The sequence below is a fragment of the Pan paniscus genome, chromosome 16 (assembly GCF_029289425.2).
Source record: "Pan paniscus chromosome 16, NHGRI_mPanPan1-v2.0_pri, whole genome shotgun sequence".
NCBI lineage: Eukaryota > Metazoa > Chordata > Mammalia > Primates > Hominidae > Pan > Pan paniscus.
Genome location: NC_073265.2, coordinates 62,837,158 through 62,857,931, shown reverse-complemented (window position 1 = coordinate 62,857,931; position 20,774 = coordinate 62,837,158). Strand labels below are relative to the sequence as shown.

The window sequence follows — 20,774 nt, the reverse complement described above, 5'->3', positions numbered from 1 at the left end:
ATTTATGGGTGCTCCCGGGCCACAGAGGAGTAAACTGAAGGAGGACTTCCCAGCTCCCCACTGCCCAGAGAGCTAGCGGAGTCCCGCCTCGCCCCGTCACATGGCCAGAGGCGCCCTCGGCACGTGACCTACCTCGCGCTAGGCCAATCAGCCTCTGCAGGGGCGGGGCCACCGAGTCCGCGGGGCGGGAGTCTCCGTCGGAGCCGCCTCTTCTCGCGAGCCTTGCGGCGGTCGCTCCTCAGCCGCCCACGACCCGGAGCGAAGGTCTCGCGAGGCCTGGGCTCTGCGGCGGCAGGAGGAGGACGGGGAAGGACGGAGCCGAGCCGCGGCTGCCTCCCTCGCTCACTCCCTCGCGCACTCGCCCGCCCCCTCCCTCCCTCCCCTCCCTTCCCCGGCCCCGGCTCTGGCCCCGGCCCATTCGCTGTTGGGTCTTCTGCTAGGGAGGATGTCGGGCTCGTCGCTGCCCAGCGCCCTGGCCCTCTCGCTGTTGCTGGTCTCTGGCTCCCTCCTCCCAGGGCCAGGCGCCGCTCAGAACGGTAAGCGGGGCGCCGGGGGCGGGCCGGGCGGGGGTTGAGGGGCGCCGGGGCCGGAGGGGGCCCGGCTCTGGCCTGAGGAGACGCTGGAGCTCGGGGAAGGGGGCCGAGTGGGCGTCTGAGGGGCTGCGGGTCCGAGAGGAGGAGGTACCGGCTGCGGGTTTGAGGAGGCGCGGGTGTGAGGACCGGAGGCTCCTATCCGAACGGCGGGGGCGTCCGGGGTGAGCCCGAGGTGTTGCCGACTCGGAGGCTCCACGTCGTGGGGCTCGTCGTGCCGGGTCGGCGAGGGGACACGGAGGAAGCCGACGTGGGGAGCTGGAGTAGCGGGGGCGGATGAGGAGGGGGCGCAGCTCTTAGGGAGGGTGGCACAAGACCGGCGTTTGTGTTCCGGGCGACGGGGATGGTGGTGTCGGTCAGGCCCCCCGGGAGCTGGGGTCGTCCAGGATTCTACTGAGGCCCCGTAGGACTGATGACATCCTTAAAAATAAGGGGGAAATTGGGGGGAAGAGAGTCCTGAGGAACACTAATGGTGAGCTGAGTACTAGAGACCAAAGGAGGGGGTAAAGAATCAGGGAACCTTGGATCTAGGGATAGAGGGAAGGTGGGTGGGAAGATGAGGGAGTGGGTTGACTGCAGTAGGGGACCTGGAGAGAGAAGCAGCAGTGTCTCCAAATGAGCTGGGGGAAGAGGGCTGGGTTTGCTAAAGAGGGTGGAGTGCTGGGCATTCTAGGGTAGTGGTTGGGAGAGCAAAAAGGAGTTTCTAAATAAGGAGAGGAAAATGAGCAGAGGATGGAGGGAAAGGGTTGGAACTGAGGTGGGGGAATATTTATTAGAGAAGTAAGGAGGCCTGGGTATAGAGATGGGGGTGGGGGAAGACGAAAAATAAGGGAAGGGAGTAAAATGCAGGAAGTCGGGGGTGTAATGTTGGTTTGCAGTGTGGAGGATAAATTAGGGAAGGGAGGAGTTGGGATGTGGTAAATGCTGTATGATATTGGTCGGGCCTTTGGGAAAACAGGGACACATAGCTGCAACTAATTGCAGTGGTGGGATTGAGGGCAGTGACTGGCGACAGGGAGATGGGGAAGTGGATTTTTGAGATTTAAAAGTTTCAAGACAGAAGAGACGTTATTTCCGAGGAACATGAAAGTGGCCCCTGGGAGGTGGTACAGTAGAAAGCAGAGAATTACTGGGTTTTGAATTGAAGCTCCTTTGAGAAGATGGAGAAGTGGTGGGGAATCATGGGCATAGGGACCTAAACAGAGCAGATTCTGATTGAAGGCATGTGTTAGCATTCAGCTGCTGAATTGATCTTTCACAAGTGAGTCTAGGATTGTGAACCTGTTTCTGCCCTTGTGGAAACAGCCATTAAGAGGTTAAAGAATATTTTTTCTGTGAAGGAATTTATGAGAAGTCAGTACTGGAGAGTGAACTATAAATTATTTTGGCTAATCTTTCATTGTTTATTGTTACGCTAGAACAATTTACGATTACTCTTATTAGAGAGGCTGCAATTTAAATTTTAAAAAATCAGTGGTAGAGCCAGTGGAGTTTTTTGAGAAACTGGGTTTAAAATGCTGAATGTTAGAGTTTGTTTCATTATTCCTAAAATGAATAAAGGATTGACAATATCCATCAGTTAAATATGTGTTCGTAGTACCAAATTTTATGTGTGCTTCATGGCCTTGGATATCACTGCAGGGGTCAGGAAGGAAACATTTTTTCTGTCTCTAGCATTGAATATGCTAAGTGTATTGGGTATTTTTCCTGTTTTCCTCTAAGCATGAGTCCACTGTGGAAGGCAGGGTAGAGTTAGTCTTATTTGTCTTATCAGTTTTTCGACTGTGTCAACATGACTTAAAGAAGCCTAATGCTAATTTTAGCTATTCAGTTTATGGTAATAGCATAGTTTCATTTTGCACAATAGGTGAGAGATTCTTGATCTTAACATGTTTAATCTCTGCTGGCATAGCTTTTTTCCAATGATTTATAATACGGTAAAATTGTAGTTTCTTAGCAACTAAAGCAAGGTTTCTGAATAGGCCTATAAAGACTCATCTGTCTGCTCAGTGATATGTGTTCTAAATACAGCATAGAACGGCCTTTCCCTTGAAATGAGCTTGAATTCAGTCACATGACATGACCGATGAAATGAAGCTGAGCTGCTGGTTGACCCAAATGAATGTAAATTTAATTCAAGGAAGAAATGGCTATTTTTGAGTTTGAGTTCCTATAGTTATGGATGCCATTTTATAGCTTTCTATAACGTGTCTTATTATAATATTCAAGCTTTCAGCTGGTAATAAATAGCCCTGCAGTGATCTGACTTCATGTCATGGAGTTTGTGTTTTCTTACAGTGCTTTCAAAAAGGGATACCTTGCTTGTGCATGATGTTGAAATGTTAGAAATGTTAGATTTTCTATTTAAATGACTGGAGAAAAAAACTCACAAGTATCTCTGAATTGGGAATGTAGTAGTTTAGATTGAATATAGATGTTTTTCAAAAGGCGTTTGTTTCATTATTCCTAAAATGAAGAATTTGGCCTGTATGACTCTCAAGGTCTCTTGAAGCTCCAGTGAGTTTCTGACCCATTGCTGTGGACATTCAGGGCTTTCATTCAGATGGATTTTGTTTCTCATCCAAGAATTTAAACTTGTAAGACCAATTCCAAGTAAAATCCTTATTTGTTGACTTCTATATGTATCATCAAAATAGTAGTTTAAAGAGGAACTTGTTCTAAAAAGTAACCTTATAAGACATTCAAAAGCATTAGACTGCAATTGAGTGAGTGTAAACAAAGCAGTATAATGTGATGATCAAGAGTGCAGGCTTTGGACGGTGACAGACTCAGGTTTGAGTTCCAGCTGTCAGTAGCTGAGTGATCTTGAGTAATGCAAACTTCAGTTTCATCAGTTCATCATCTGTAAAATGGAGATTACAATCATGTCCATTCCCTAGGGATGATGTGAGGATTAAATGAGATAATGACCGCTTAGATTTCAGCCTGAGTCTCAGTACATGTTAGCTATTACTACTATCCTTTAAAGAGGAGCATTATTTTTTATTTATTTTTCTTCATGTGTATATTGAAAACTTGATTGTTAATGCTGCTGTCATGGTAAATAGGCCATTTGAAGGCCCCACATAGAGATTTGTGCTTTTGCTTATGTAACTTTCTCAGAAAAGTGACCAGCTGCAGTGTGTCTGCAATTGCCAATTCTGGTGAGGAAGTTAATATTTTTATTTGAGTTTCTGGGAGAGACTTTATGGCTTTTTTTTTTCTTTTTTTTCAGTGAACCAAATCTTTCAAGTGGGCCAGGTATCACTTTCTCATAGAGTATTATTGTTGTGAATAAGAGAAATAGAGTGTGGTACCCGGCACACAGTGGGAGTGTTATAGATGTTAGCTGAATTAATGAATGTGGAGTGGTGTGTAAAAACGTAATATATTCATATGGAAAATATGACATCACATAATTAACACTGTTCAATGGAGGAAAATAAGGAATCTAATGAATTTTATTTTTAACGACCTAAATTTTAGAAACCATTTTGTTTGGGTGATACTAGATAGTTGTGAACATTGTGCTTTGTAATAATGCCAGTATTTGCATTAGATGATTCATGGATCTTTTTCTTTTCTGTCAAGGGCTGTTTGCTTCAGTGGTTTAGCAATTTTCTCTCACTGAGTACATTTTTAGAGGTGTATTTGCTAATTGATTGTGTGTTTCCTCTTTGAACTGAAATGAGCAACAGAAGACCCATCTTATCTATGGCAGCTGTGGCACAAATGACATGCCAAATGTCAAGCAAAAAATTTTGAAATAATCCAAATAAGATTTGACCAGAAGAAATAGTTTGCCTTGACATAAAGCCCTTCCTAAGGAGATCACAGGCTTTCAGTCTCTCAGGCTACTGGCTAAAATGTCACTACTGATATAATGCAGCACCCAGGCATGAGAAATTGGTTCGGTCTGGGAGGATAGGCCATGTTACTACATCAGGACCCATTCCCTGGGTTTGTTTTACAAGGTTACTGGATCCAAATTAGAAAGAGATACAGATGGGTTTTTGTGTTGCCAGACACAGTAGAGCTTAACTTGTGAATATACCAAGATTTAAAACCACAAAAGGAAATAAAACCCCTTAGATGTGAGGTTGGAATTCATTACAGGTCTGACTTCGCTTGATTAATGCAGATCCTTATGAGAAATTAGACTGCTTTAAGGGAATCCCATTGTTTTTTCTCATTAATACAGATTTGATGTGAAACAGTTTCTTTTGTGGAATATGCCTTTAGACATTAATAAAAAGCAACATTATATTATCTTTATTTTAACTTTAAAATAAAGTTTAAATAAAAATAATTATTTAAATTAAAAAAAGATTTAATTGGGCCTTGAAAGATGACCAAATGTAATTAGAAAAGTGCTCTGTCAGTTTGAACATTGTTTTTCATTAGTCTGAGGTACTTTTTAAAAGTAAGATGTTTTGTGTGTAAACTCTGAAACTTGCTGGGTCTGTGTAAAGGTTTTTTACAACGATTCGGGAAGGAGATAAAGTGCTAATATCTATTAAAATGAAGTATGTAGAAAAACAGTGAGTGACCATGTTGGATACCATACAAGAGATGTTCAACAAAAGTTTGAATAAAATTATGCAGAGTAGTTTTGGAAAAGTGAATTTTATGAAAATCGTTCTGATGTATTCTATTCAATTTATTGTTTGCAGTGAGAGTACAATCTGGACAGGATCGGAAGTAGAGAATGAAGTTGTAAGAGAAAGGGAAAGACAGAAGAAAGGCTGCAGTAGTACAAGGAGAAAAGCAGGATGCAAGAATGAGGAATGAATCTTTGTTTGAGGAGCATCCGGAAAAATATAAGCTGTCAGAAAGAGTAAATAGACCAGGGACCTCTAAAGTAAATTCACACATCAAAGTTAAAATAATGTTGGAGAATCACCTCCTGTGAACAATTGGCTTAGCTTTCAGTATGCCTCTTTAAACAAAACATTATCATTTTATACAAATTTTTTAAATGTTGTTCATAATATGGAGTTTAATTTTAAGCACCTTAGATAATGCAGTTGTAAGCTTGTTTGTGAAATTTTTATGGATTTTTTTTTTCAAAATTCCTAATTTTAGTTGGTAAGGATTAACTTCGGGAAGACAGGAAACCCCTCCAGTAAAATTAATTGGTTATAAATGGTTACATATTTTAGGCTTATATACATAACAAAACTTCTTACTGAATTTAAAAGTGATCTTGTGTAAAAACATTATTCTAGTGATATTGATGTCTAAATTTAAAAGATTGAATACACAAGTAAAATATATCTGCTTTTTAAGGATCTATTCAGTTTAGGAAGGAGAGTCAAAATTTGTATTTAATTTCAATTTATTATATTGTCTGAAACTGAAAGTAGGCCTAATTTTTGTTTGCTTTTGTGTATGTACAAAGGCAAACATTTATAAATCAACTCTTATTAATTTGAGATTATTTTGACCTGATTGCTCAGAACTTTTGTCTATCTGTATAGAAATGGGGTTTTCTAAATATTTAAAGAATTTCCTACGTATGTAAATTTACTTGCACACAGTAAGTTAGGGGAGACATTTAATATTCCTCAGATACCTGCTGTTTTTTTGTTGTGTTTCTTGTTTTCCAAATAAATAAACTGAGTGTTATCCGTTCATTAAAATAGAATGTAGTCAGCTCGAGGGAAACATTTTGTATTGAGTTTCTTGTACTAAAAAGCACTAAATGGTATTCTCTTGCATTTCTGAAACAATTATGGAATGTTTTAAGACTAGCCTTCCTACCACATAATCTTAACTACTGGAGCTTTATGATATACTTTATGGTATTTTCCAGAAATACGTCAATTTTTTTTTTAAGGTGGAGTCTTGCTCTGTTGCCCAGGCTGGAGTGCAGTGGCATGATCTCAGCTCACTGCAACCTCCACCTTCTGGGTTCAAGCAATTCTCCCTGCCTCAGCTTCCTGAGTAGCTGGGATTACAGGCGCCAGCCACCATACTCAGCTAATTTTTGGATTTTTAGTAGAAATGGAGTTTCGCCATGTTGGCCAGGCTGATCTCGAACTCCTGACCTTAGGTGATCTGCCCACCTCGGCCTCCCAAAGTGCTGTGATTACAGGTGTGAGCCACCGTGCCCGGCTGAAATATGCCAATTTGGATATCCTTCTCTTGCCTTATTAAAAATCATCGGTCACCCAGGTATTACTTCAAATTTACTAGACAGTGAAATATAAATGAGATGGTATGAAATCACTCTGAAAGTATTAGGGTTGGATATATTATGTAAGTTTCTATAATTAGAAAACATTAAGTCCCAAATCGTACCAATAGTTTTAATCATATCTAAATGGATACTCACATACTAAATGTGATTAAATATAAAATGCATAACGAAATGTCACATCCTTTCCTGATAGAATACTGATAAGGCATAGTATTTCATGTGCAGGAAGATACAGGAAAACACACAAGTAAGAGTTTGTTTTGCATATATAAATTGTTATGCCTTTGAGATTCTTTTCTTCCTGATGGTAGTGTTTGGAAACCATTGGACTAGATGATGTCTGAATTTCCTTTCAGTTCTAAAAATTACTAAATATCTTGCCCTTATAGCTTAGATACTGTCTCCAATAGGTTAAAGGCTCAGAGATGATAACACTTTCTGTTTAAAAGTTTTTAGAAACTTACTTTTGAATATAATGAAAATTAACTTTGAGGCATGCACTGTTTTGAAATCTAACTGCCTCTAAATCTACTTCAGACAACCCTTGCAGTTCTTGTTTCAAGGGAGGCAGAACCGTGTCTGTTATGCAGAGATCTTATATTAAACTTGCTGGGAAAATTGCCAGTGTGAATAAAGAAGTGAATATTCCTGCCAGGTAGGTAGGTATTTTATGATCTTTCTGTTGGCTGAAAGTGGTTGACTAATAAAGAGACAATGAAACACACTTAACTATTTGTATTTTTATGTTATCTTTTGAGAAAGTTTGTTTTCTATATATGAGTTAGTTTCTGTAGTCCCTTATGCATTTTTTAAGACCTGGAAATCCGTCCATTATAGTCGAAGAAGGCAACCCCAAGTGTTAACTGAATTAAATCCTAGCAAGTTCCTTGATTGTTATTCCTTAGAAACATTGTGTTTAAAGGTCTCAAGTTGTAAACATTCGTGGTACTACTTTGTTATCTGTTAGGTCCATTTCTTTTCCTTTTTTTCTTTTAGATCTTTAGAATTTCAAACATGTACAAAAATAGATTAAGTAATGAATAAACCCCTGTGTATTCATCATCTAGTTTCAGCTACACCCTTGCTACTTATTAATTTAAAAATAACCTAAAAATTACATTGCAAACTAGAATTTTCTAGGACCTGAAATGTAGTCAGTAGGGGTTAGTTTATATGAGTAAAAGATAATATTTGGTTCACATGTAATCATGTTGAAATTACTTGAAAAATGAAGCTCTTGGCTGGACGCGGTGGCTCACGCCTGTAATCCCAGCACTTTGGGAGGCTGCGGTGGGCGGATCACGAGGTCAGGAGATCGAGACCATCCTGGTTAACACGGTGAAACCCCATCTCTACCAAAAATACAAAAAATCAGCCAGGGGTGGTTGCCGGCGCCTGTAGTCCCAGCTACTCGGGGCTGAGGCAGGAGAATGGCGTGAACCCGGGAGCCGAGAACATGCCACTGCACTCCAGCCTGGGTTTCAGGGCCAGACTCCATCTCAAAAAAAAAAAGCTCTTTAGAAAAAGGCTTTCAAACTTTTTTGTCTGTGACCCAGATAGAGAAGTAGTTTTTGACTAATAGAAATTTGTAACAAAATTACACAAATATGTAACATCTTGTGAAACATTACCTATTATTAATCTGTGTGAGGTAGTTAAGAGAACCATAGTGACCTTCTAAATTGAATTCACAATTCATGGGCCGTGAAACTCAGTTTGAAAAACAGCATTTTCAGGTATGGAGTAGTTTGGGGCTTTTGTTTATTTTTTACGTGCCATATTAGTCTGGAATAATTATGATTTTTGTTAACACAAGGATTTTCACTAGACATTTATCAGTAATATCAGCATATACTGTTATTAGTCATTATGAGTAAAGAAAATAAAACATTTTGGATTTATACATTAGCCATTATATATAGCGATTTTTTTTCCTTTTAGAACTTTAGAAAAAGGGGAAGCCACAGTAATTTGAATATAATCAAGACATAACTTTTCCAGTATATTCAGTTGACCTTCCTTTTAAATTAGACCTTGTGTTCCTTATTCCTGAGCCTTTGAGTTTGCAGGGCTGGGAGTACTAATGTTTATTCTAAGCCAAATGCTTTACTTGGTTGCTGTAGTCTGAGGCACATTTCTGTTGAGTACAGATTGACTTGAATACTGGCCAAGGGAAGAGAGAGAGAGGGTAAGCAGAACCATCACTAAAGAATCATCTGCCGTTCATGTGTAAGATCCTAGAGTAGTGGGATTATTTCCTAGTTTTTAGACACTGCTTCCTGGAGGAAAAAAAAGGCAACAAGATGGCCTCCTTTGTTGGCAACTATCTGTGAAAAACTTCTAAATTCATAGATTGAAGGAATGTGTTAAATTTAACTTGGGATTTTTTTGATTATACGAGTTTAGCAGGTTTGGGAATCATTGCCGAACAACTGGAAAAAAATAGCACAAGGAGCTCCAGCATTGAAATTATATTCATTAATGCTGAATCTCAAATCATGCATCAAGGGAGATGAAATAAATGGCCTTAATGCAAACCAGGAAACTGCTACCTGGAAAAAAGCAAGTATAAAGAGGTTTCAAATAGCTTGCAGTGAACTGTCATTGAATTACCCTTACACAAATAACATAGTGATCACGTATCAAAAGTATGGTGCTAACCTAACAGCGTTACTGTTTTCTACTAGGATTGAACTCCAAATAAGAATACTTTCTAACCACATTTTGGAAGAGACATAGAATCTATGTTGATGGTAGCTTAAGATTTAGGAGAAAAGCCTGAAGGAGCTAAACTTAGGAAAAGGGAGCACTAGGGGGATGTGATTATCTATTAATACTTTCAAGGTAGCAGTGTAAATGAAGTAAGGGAATTAGGCAGTCTCCAAAGATGGATGGGCTGTATCAAAGAGCAGTGGCCTAGAGCACAGGGAAGAAAGCATAGGTTTAGTATTAAGATGATTTTAATGAAACTAGCGGAAGAATAGAGTTATTTGCACTCATCGTCAGAACCATTATAAGTAGGACAAAGAGCTGGTTGAGAGGGTACTCAAAAACAGAAATGATCTCTTTCTTACATAGTACTGTGCTTGTTTAGAAGCTCAATGAGAGAAAAATATGGAAATGAATATGAAATGAAATGGACTTTTCAAAAGTTAGTGTGTTTTTCTGTTGTTTGTTTTGTTTTGAAACAGGGTCTCACTCTGTTGCCTAGGCTGGAATGCAGTGGCGTGTTCATTGCTCTCTGCAGCATCAACCTTCCAGGCTCAGGTGATCCTCCTGCCTCAGCTTTCCAAGTAGCTGGGACCACAGGCGCGTACCTCCATGCCTGGCTAATTTTTAAATTTTTTGTGGAGATGAGGTCTCCCTATGTTGCCCAGGCTGGTCTCAAACTCCTGGACTAAAGTGATCCTCCTGCCTCTGCCTCCCAAAGTGCTGGGATTACAGGCATGAGCCACAGCCCCCCTGCCAGCCAGAAGTTTTTAAAGATCAGAAATTAGTGTTTCTAGCTCTAAACTTCTATGATTATGAATCCAAGTAAAATGGTAGATTAACTTTGGAATCCATTAAGGTAGCTTTTAGGACTTGCCTGTGATATTAGAACAGAATTTTGCTTACTATAACCTTCAGAAGCAACTTCTTTTTGTTATCAAAAAGCTAAACTATGAAATCCTTCCAATACGTGTTTAATACAAAGAAGCCTAGATAATAAAGAGCCCGTTAGACTTTATATGAAACCTAGTAAAAGTATAACCTTTGGCCATTAGAAATTAAGCTTTTTCTTTTATATGGTAAATGTATGCTATTAAAAACCTGGAAAAGGACACTTTCATCCTAACTCCTAAGACTTCATTAGTTAAAATCCTGCTGTGATAGAAGCCACAGCCTGTCTTTAGAAGTGGGAGCTGGTGCTGTAATACCTTGGTAGAAGTGGGAGCTTGTGCTGTAATACCTTGGTAGAGGTGGGAGCTCACTTTAGTTTGAAGAGTGTAGGGTTGTCAGATAAAATATAGGATGCCCAGTTATATTTGAATTTCAGATCAAAAATGAAGAATTTTTATTTACGTAATATGGCAACCCTGGAAGAATGTATCTTTGCTATTTTGGCCTTCCAGTTAGAACTTAAAAGACAGCCTTGTAATTTTGTTAGGTTTTTGTGTATTAAAAGAAACCTTCCTAAAGTAGATTTAATATGGACAAAATCATGTTGCATTGCAAATTTTGTATGAGAAAATATAGGTTAGAGTAGCATTGTTTTATTTTGATAACCTCACATTTCTATATGTGTTTTCTTCAGTTCAGCTACCTTATATCTGACAGTAATTTTTTTCATTTATTCTCTGAAATTAAAGCTGTTTTCGAGAAGAAGGTGGGCTGAGGGCGTCAGGCTTTTTTTTTTTTTTAAAAAACAATTCTCCCTCTTCTTACCTAAAATATTTTAAAATTTAGGGCATTATTGCCTAAAGGGTATATGATAAGGATGTTTCTGGGACTTCTCGTTTAAGGATTGCCCTTTTCCATATTTGTGCCTGGGGGCTTGGAATATATTTGTATTCTTGGTTTGGAAGAAGAAAAAGGTATAAATGAAGACGTGATTGACCACACCCTTTTCTTTCTAATGGGTTCAAAATAATTTTCACTTGCTGAATTGTAACCACCTGATTTAGAGAGTCAGAAAGTGGATGTTAACAATGCAGACAGACTAGGGATGTGATTACTTTGTTTTTTTGTTTGGTTTTTTTTGTTTGTTTTCAGAGATGGAGTCTCACTCTGTCACCCAGGCTGGAGTGTAGTGGCGCGATCTCAGCTCACTGCAACCTCCATCTCCCGGGTTCGAGTGATTCTCCTGCCTCAGTCTCCTATGGGATGTGATTACTTTATACCTAAATTTCAGTACTAAGAAAATCATGGTTTGATGAGTTTTTAGTAGTGGTTTGTCCCTGTTTATCAGTAATTCATTGTAAGAGCTCTCCCTTTTGTCTTTTTGTTATGGGCTAAGGCAAGGAGTGGTGCCTATAAGAATAAGAGGACTTGAACAGTGGAATAGGTTCCAGGGAGAATGATATTAAGGAACATGAAACATAACCCTAGTTATACTTACCCATATTTATTTGAAATATATTTAAGGTAATTTTAAAAAGTACTAAAAGTAACTTGTAGTTTTTATGAAAGTAGGAAATTACCATTGTAAATATAAAATGTGAATAAGAACTATACTGAAAAGGTCATCTTGTCGGGCAATGAAGTTAAGTAGAAAGAACACTGGATTTGGCAGTAGCCCTGTAATACTGTCTGTTTGCATTTTAGTACTCTGGTTTCTGTTTTAAAAATTAGTGTAATACTTAACCCATAGAGTTTTATGGGATTAAATTATAATGTATGCTAAAGTGCTTAATAAACTGCTATATTTTTAAATGGCATGCTTGTGTAGCTTTGAGTTATAGGGCATGGTATTTATAGTGTTTACCCTTAATAGGTTAACTGCAACTCTGGTAGTTCATAAGAAAGTTAAGAGGAAAAATAAAGTACTAATGAGAAAGGCCAGATTATTTCAAGGTTGGCTCTTTTGACAAATGATGACCATATCATTAAAATGTGCGTTTTAGATGGTTGTTAATAGGCCAGTCTTTTCATTGAATTAATTATTCCTCTCTACTAGGGAAGGTTAATATTGAATTTCTATAATCTTTGTAGTGTGCTCACTGCTCTCACTTCAAGTTAAATTTAGTCACAGGGACCCTTGTTATTTTTCATCCCCATTCTCTCCTCCCCGAGATAGGTGACTGAAAGTGAAATCAGATGTCTATCTGTGTTTCCTTTTTATAGCAAATTTTTGTAACTCCCTTTTACTATCCTGAAATAAAATTCATAGATGTTTTGACCTACCTACATGTTATTGAAGAAAAAACAATCTGATGTCCTAAATGTAATATAAAGGAGAAAATAAGGGTAAGTAACTCTAATAATACAATGTTTAGATCAGTCTGTAAGTGCTAAGAGATGGCTGCACAGAAAGACATTGAAGTAGCCCATTGTTTATATTAGAAAAACCAAGCTACAAATTCAGACCGATACAGTTGTGCTGTAATGGTGAATTGAATACTATAAACAGTGTTGCTGTTGATAATGTGATTTTCTGAAAAGGTGAACAGCTCTTGGTAGAGTTCCAAATGAACGAAAGAACAGTCTATTCTCACTTTACACAGTAATTACATTCCTGGAAAATTAAGTGATGATTAAAATCATGCAAGAATACTTTGTGTTATATTTAAAACAGAGTTGGGTTCTGGGCTCAGAACAAGTTTTTCATCTTGAATGTCATTTGAAAGTGGTATAGGAAGCGGGACAATTCTTTACTGTGCAAGACTTTTCCTTACTTTGTGGGATGTTGCAAATCCTTGGTGCCTGCCCACTAAAGACTAGTAGTTTCACCTCAGTCATTGTGTCAACCAAAAATAGAGAAATTTCCAAAATGCCCTATAAAAGGCAGGGCAACCCCCATTGAGAATATCTTCATTTTGTTCCTGTACTTGTAAGTGTCCTCTGAGGTAGGATTATAGTACTTAGTCCCTAGGACTATCAGTAGTCAAAGCCACATGCCTTCTAGGAATGGAAAGGCAAGGAGAACAGCTGTTGACTTGCCTTTACTCTTTTTGTTGACATGCATTAAAGCAGGGTTTGCAAACTCATTTACCACAAGAGCTAAACAAGTACCATTTGCTAAACTAGAGAATACATGCTTTGAAAACACTGAAAGTTGGATTTAAAAACACTGTGCTGATGAAATAAAATTATCAGTGGGCCTCTAAGTTGTGTCCCTTTCACCGAAGGATTATATTATGAATTTTGGAGCCTGAGAGATTAGGTTGAAACCCTGATTTTTGGCAAATCTCTTAATCTCTCTTAGCCTCTGTTTTCTCAGCCGCTTATTAGACATAACGCATACCTCACAGGATGGTGGTTAGAATGAGACTGCATATATACAATGCCCGGTACAGTACGTGACACAAGATACATGTGCTTAGTGAACTTTTCTCTTTGCCCTAATACCCATTCAGTTATCTTGGTTACTTTTTAATCTGTTGTTTTAAAGCTAGCTATGTGTTCTATAGTAAAATGATTATAAAATTTGAAATCTTTAATATAGAGGATATTAGTCCCTTCTTATTTTTAACAAGCTAGAAAGTAATTACAATGAACTTTTTTGGTTAACACACAACTTATTTACCATTTAGGGTGTGTGAAGCCTGATGCTTATAACGCTAAATATGCTTATTCCAAACTATTTCAGTAGATCACCCTCCTTGGTCTTTGAGGTTAGCTTTTAACATTAATGTATCCAGGTAGCAGTGGTCTTTATTTTTGAAGCCGTCTTGCAGCAGGTAATTTTGCTAATACTACAGTAATGTATTGCACCATCAAAATTAAGTTGTTCCATAGAAGTGACATGTTTTGGTAGTTGTTGCTTGACTTAGAAATTTAGCAGCATGAGTTTTACTAGGAAACTATGATATATTATTTTCTTCCAGTTTTCCAGTGAATGTTTTAAAAGTTTTACATTTTCTTGCTTCTTGTAAAATTTTGTAGAGACGTACATAGCTTGCTGTACATCTTGTTTTCAGCTTTTAGCAGCAGAAAGTTTTCTTTTTAAACATTAGTAATTAAGACAATGATCTAAATAGTTAAAGCAATAGAAGCTTTATTCCCATCACCATAATTCTGTTGTCCCTCTTTGTTTTCCTCTACAATATGATTTGGAATCCTTTTAAAGACCTCTATGCCTTAGTTTAAATTTTTTAATTTAAGTTAATTTATTGTTACTATTTTTTTTTTTTTTTTTTTTTGAGACAGGGTCTTGCTGCTATGTTTGCCCAGGCTGGAGTGCAGTGGTATGATCATAGCTCACTGCAGCCTCGACTTCCCAGGGTCAAGCAATCGTCCTGTCTCAGTGTCCTGAGCAGCTGGGATTACAGGCGTGCACCACCACACCCGGCTAAAACTTTTTTGTGGAAATGGTGTCCCACTCTGTTGCCCAGGGAGGTGTTTTTGTTTTGTTTTGTTTGAGACAGGATCTTGCTCTTTCATCCAGGCTGGAGTCAGTGGTGAGACCACAGCCCACTGCAGCCTCCATTGTCTGGGCTCAAGTGATCCTTCTACCCCAGCCTCCCGAGTAGTGGGACCACAGGTGCATGCCACCATGCCCAGCTAATTTTTAAAAATATTTCATAGAGACAGAGTCTCACTGTTGTTCAGGGTGGTCTCCAAAGTGTTGGGATTACAGGCTTGAGCCACTGCACCCAGCCTGTAATTTCTTATAAAGTTATTTTATTTTTCCTATCTTAACTTTATTCTCTTCTTACACATACTTTCTTGATCCTGTTTCTTCTGGTATCTTCAGTTGTTTCTAGATAAACATTTGCCACTTAAAATTTTTAAATTCTATTTTAATCCTTTTTAGACAGAGAGGTAGTGGTTCCATATTCTAAATGTAATATAAAAGTTTAGATGACTGGTGTTTATTGAGCAGGAGTGTTTCCATATTGTGAGTGGGTATTTTTGCATTTCCTAATAGCTGTTTAATGACTTTCTTCGTATGGTAGAGATCTTCCTAACATATATTTTTTTAACTCTTTTAATCCCCAAAGGGTCATAATGCCCATGTTTCTCAGAAACAGCTCAGCTGGTCTTCAAGGCCTAGTCACAAAGGAAATTAATTCCTGATGGAAGTGAGGACATCGAGGCAGAAAGAATTCCAGGCAGGCGGCTAGTAATGAATATTGATTGTGAGCTATGTGGTACTTGCTTCCCTGCAGAGCTACCACTTACTGTGGAGTAGCATACGTGAAACGTTGTGAAACGTCTGCCCATGGAGCATAGAATTTGCTACTCAGTGGCAAGTAGACATTAAAATTCAATTATGAGGTGGAGTGGTGCTAGGGGTAGTCAGACTTTACAGCTGGAGGATGAAAGGGCAAATTTTGATATGCATTAAAGGGAGAAAAAAACACCAGTAGAGTATATAAAGTAGTAGTTCTTGCTGTAGGAACATTAGGTTATAGTGAAAATTGCTCAGAAGTTATCAGAAGAATGAGCTTTCCTGGCATTTGTATTTTAGTAACAGGTGTGTGTATTTCAGCAGCTTTGTAAAGCCGAATGGGAGTTTGAGTGGAATGTGTTTTTAGTAGTGTCTTAGTAGAGTGTCACCTTACCATTCTGCAACACTATCTGTTTGTCACAGAAAGAACTAAAGAATTGTGTCAAGTCTTGAACTCTCAAAATATAACACTGGAAAAACTTGACAGGCCCAGTAGTAGGTGAGCCTGAGGTAACCAGATACATAAGCTTGTCAGCCATCTGTGCCTAGAATTTAGTGAAGTTTTCATCAGGTCAAATTTCCAAAGAATAGCTGTAACTAACCACAGAAGGGAATACCAGTGGTTAGTTGGGAAGGATGACTCCTCCTGCATTGGATAGTGGTTAGCCAACATTTTGATACTGAATTATTTCATTCAGCTTTTTGAAAGAAGGAAAAAGTTATTGGATTTTTAAAAATTATGAAAGGATTTGCTTACATGATAACTTCAAATAATACTTTGGTGTTTAAAATGTTGAAGTTCTTCCTTTTACTCCTTCATATTCCTACTTTTTAGTTAGCAGTGTTAGTAGTTTGTTGTGTATCCTTTCAAAGCTTGGTTTATGTAGGCATATCATTTACATACTGTGATGCTTTGCATTTAGTAGTATGTTATAATTCATCTTGGTATTTATAGTCTTTTTTTGAATATAGTAATTGGAGTGACAGATATTTTCATTTATGTAAACGTATGGAACTGCTGGAATACATCTGTTGTTACTAATTGTCACCAAAGGGAATTACGTTGATAGTGACTGCATTCTTGATATTGAAATTGGCCTACTGAGAGGGAAGCAGGGAAAAGCTTCATTAAATGGAATAGAAAAATATACTACTTCAATTTTATCCAGTTTTTGGCTGAAGTCTTTAATGTTCACACATTTAATATCTTAGCCATGTGGGTAACTCCTGGGACAGCTCTGCTAATTTTTAGTGAAAGCATTCTGGAAACAATTTTGCTGTCCCTTTTCAAGACAAGCAACAATATTTTTTACTGGTGTTTGGGACACTAGGTAAGTAGTATAACCTGACTCTCTACCTCACTGCAGAGGTGAAAATTCTACTTAATCATGTAGTTATGAGGTAATACAGACCTGAAACAAGTTGAGGAGAGTAGAAATAAGAAGTAATTGTGGAGGGAGAATAGAACAGATTTGGACAATTGGCTGAATTTTGGGATTTCCTGAGGGACTGAGGAGGCAGCAGGTTTTAGTGGATAGAGCATTAGTGAACAGGAGTCAGAATATTTGAATTCTAGTTAAGGGTTCTGCAACTAAAGTATAGCCTCTTTGGCCCGTGGTATATCTGAGTGTTAATTTGGGGCAAGAATTAGATTTAGGAGTTTTCAACCTTTAGCTGCAGAAAGTTTGTTGTTGTTAATTAGATACAAGTAGAGCTGTTTGAGGGGCAGAGGGAGTCCCATAAGTGTTCCAAAGAATCTTTAGGGTCTGTGGAGCAGGGTTTTTAAATTGCAAAATGGATGACCCCTTTGTAGACCTACTTTTAAAGTTTTTGCATAAGAGTGTTTTGTACCTTTGGTTCATAATGTACTTGGTCAGTCTTGATACCTGCACGGAAGAGGTCCTGTGCATACTTTGTAAAACTGAGAATTAAGATACTTATATATATGTCCATTGTTGAAATAAGACCAACAGAAAAGATGACCCATTTAAGATAGAATGTATAAAATAGCACAAATATAATTACCCTATGCAAAATGGATTCAGTAAAATAATTTTTATTACAAGGCTTGCCAACCTCTGGGGAAGAAAGAGCTACCTGTCATTTACCTGAGTTTTGAAATCCAGGTATATGTACATGATAGAGTGCAGAAATGTGCTGTTAAGTCTCTGGTTGGAAAGAGGATGAACCTGCTATTTTCATCCCTTCTTGGTGGGAAGAAAATCTTAGGGGTGTATCATTTTAGTAACCATCTTGGAGATCTGTCAGTAAGAACTGGAAACCTACTGCCAAGTTCCAGTTTACTAGTTAGGAACATCAGCTTTTAAAAATCGGTCTTTGTTAGTAATGCCAGATGCCTTTTAAACTCATAGGCCCGCATAGACTTTTTGTATAGGTAATTCAGATCGGGGATGAAAGTGTAGTGATAAAGGCCTGAACTGTTAACCTTGATGACAGAGAAGTGGAACTCACTGTGTACAGTCTTTCTAAGATAAAATGTGTTTGGATTAAATAATGTATATAGGATATTGTTTAGTTCTGATTGTTTATAGTAAAAGCATTGCTCTCAGTGAGGCAGTATAGTGTAGTGATTGCAAGCTCTGGAAGTATACTGCCAAGGTGTGTATCATTCCTCTGTACTGTGTAGAATGGCAAAAGCAACCTTAAGAGGTAGACTGTATCTTTATGTAGCAAATTAAATTATGATATACTTTGCATTATGTCTAACACAAATGATCAATAAAGGCTAGCTGCTGTTATAATGAATTTCCTTTCAGAGACATTAGTTATGTGCTCAGTAATCTTTTTGAAATGTTCTTTTTTATTTTTTAAGAATAGTTTAAAAGTGTCCTATTCCCTGTCCATCCCTGGCCCACCATTGTTTTCTTCAAGATTATCTTTAAAAAAAAAAAAAAAAAGATTGTTAAGCTGTTTGTTTTTGATGCTAGGAGTTTCACAGAAACTGTGAACATCCATCTTTTTTAGACTTAGTGATGAGCAGCATCACTACCTAACTTGGAAAACAGTGGTTAAGTTGAAACCTAACTGTAAAGTAAAAACTCAAATAAGAAATCTATTTTAAACTCAAATTTATTCCCTTGCTTGTTAGAAAACAAACTGACATTAGGGATTTGATTTTTTTAAACAAAAGGTAACTTCTAAGGTATCTGTGGTAAATTCAAATATAACAAAGTCTAGTCTTTTAGAATGTATTAATATGATTCTGTTGATATTAAGAAAGATGGCTCTGATGGCTACCTTTCTATGAAAAACTCCACTAATCAAAGAAAGATGGTTTCATTTATTATACATTTATTAACATGACTAGTACATTTTAAGTTTTTAATAGGTTGCAATTTAATGAAAGGATTTTTTTCTTAATCCTTCATTAATAAGAATCTTATTCCTCACCTTTCTTTTAACAAATATTGAGTATAATGTGTGCAGCAAGGCACTGTGGGGAAACAAAATTAGAGACATATCCTGGTTTCCAAATAATTTTTAATCTGTTAACATATATTCTTTCTTCTTACCTTGTGCATCTTCATGGATTCATAGAATATGGCATTTGAATTAATTCATCAATTACATCTACAAATACATAGATTTGCTGAATATTAAAGCTGAAAGGACCTTAGAAATTGTCCATTCCAGTCTTCTGGTTATATACACAAGGGAACTGAGGTTTCAGGTTTTAATATATGTGTATGTATTTATTAAATGGAATGATTTCTATAAATATGCATTTTTTTTTTAAGACAGGGTCTACTTCTGTTGCCTAGGCTGAAGTGCAGTGGCACAGTCTCAGCTCACTGCAGCCTCCACCTCCGAGGCTCAAATGATCCTCCCACCTTAGCCTCCCAAGTAGCTAGTACTACAGGTGTGGACGGTCATGCCCAGCTTTTTTTTTTTTTTTTTTTTTTTTGTATTTTTTGTAGAGATGAGGTTTTGTCTTGTTACCTTGGCTGATCTTGAGTTCCTAAGCTCAAGTGATCTACCTGCCCCAGCCTCCCAAAGTTCTGGGATTATAGGCATGAGCCACCACACCTGGCTTAAATATACTTTTCAAAAAGTTACAATTTAAATTGGTATGTCCAGGCCAGGCACGGTGGCTCACACCTGTAATCCCCGCACTTTGGGAGGCTGAAGCAGGCAGATCACTCAAGGTCAAGAGTTTGAGACCAGCCTGGCCAACATGGTGAAACCCTGTCTCTACTAAAAACACAAAAATTAGCCAGGCATGGTGGTGGGCGCCTGTAATCCCAGTTACTTGGGAGGCTGAGGCAGGAGAATCGCTTGAACCCAGGAGGCAGAGGTTGCAGTGAGCTGAGATTGTGCCACTGCACCCCATCCTGGGCGACAGAGCGAGACTCTGTCTCAAAAAAAAAAGATGAGTCCAGCATTTTGTTACCGCGTAGCTTCGTATTCATTTCTGAGACACTATTAGAGAGTATATGGTAATAAATTCTAGAGCGTCATTGCTAGCTGACACAATCTTGGCCTGTTTTTTTTTAACCAGAGTTTATGATTTTACTAAATATGATAATCTGAAATTACTAAGTGGAGAACTACCTTTTGTAAATATTACTGTTCATCGATCTTTGTATACTACCATTTAAAATCAAGAGAGGCATTTTCTTTTGGAGCAGTAGGGCCTTGAATTGTGTACTTTATACTAAGACAATAGGTTCTAGTTAATGGAAAAATTAGCTAAGGGTGGTATAGTTACCAATTAATATTGAATGTAGAAGAATAAGGTGGAAGATTTATAATTTTAATAGATAAAAATAAAATAGGAATCTTGGAGGTGCTTTGGAGGACTTGATACATTTGAATCTGAGACTCAGATATTTAACAATCAAAGGGATTCTTGGAAAATTATTGCTCCAGGTTTTGGGGAAAGTTTTTAAATCACAAATATACTGTATTTAGAATTGGAAGTTTATTGACCTAGAATTTTATTCTGGGATATCTCCACTCTAATTGCTTAATCTTACATAATACATCCTCCAGGTTCCCTGTAAGTTGAGTAATCATAATTCTCAGTTTGTGCCTGTTGCCCTGTCAGAATTACTAACAGCACCCCTTTCACTCTCAGAAGGATTCAGGTTTAGATGACAAATTATATGGTTACCTTACCCATAAGTGTAATTTATTCTCCTGGGCATTT

General features: G+C 38.0%; 1 protein-coding gene across 6 annotated transcripts in view; it reads left to right on the top strand.

Moving 5' to 3' along the window:
- Positions 1 to 270: 270 nt before the first annotated feature.
- The window catches only part of NPTN (neuroplastin), a 73,444-nt gene continuing 52,940 nt past the window's right edge, over positions 271 to 20,774 (top strand). For 2 of the 6 annotated variants that reach the window (XM_034939104.3, XM_034939103.3), the window contains exon 1: positions 271 to 536. In XM_034939104.3, coding sequence (XP_034794995.1) covers positions 446 to 536 — 91 coding nt within the window. In that variant the 5' untranslated portion in view covers positions 271 to 445. The remainder of the gene's footprint in view (positions 537 to 20,774) is intronic. The other 4 variants (XR_008954838.2, XR_010109956.1, XM_057299885.2 and 1 more) reach the window with 2 other exon arrangements.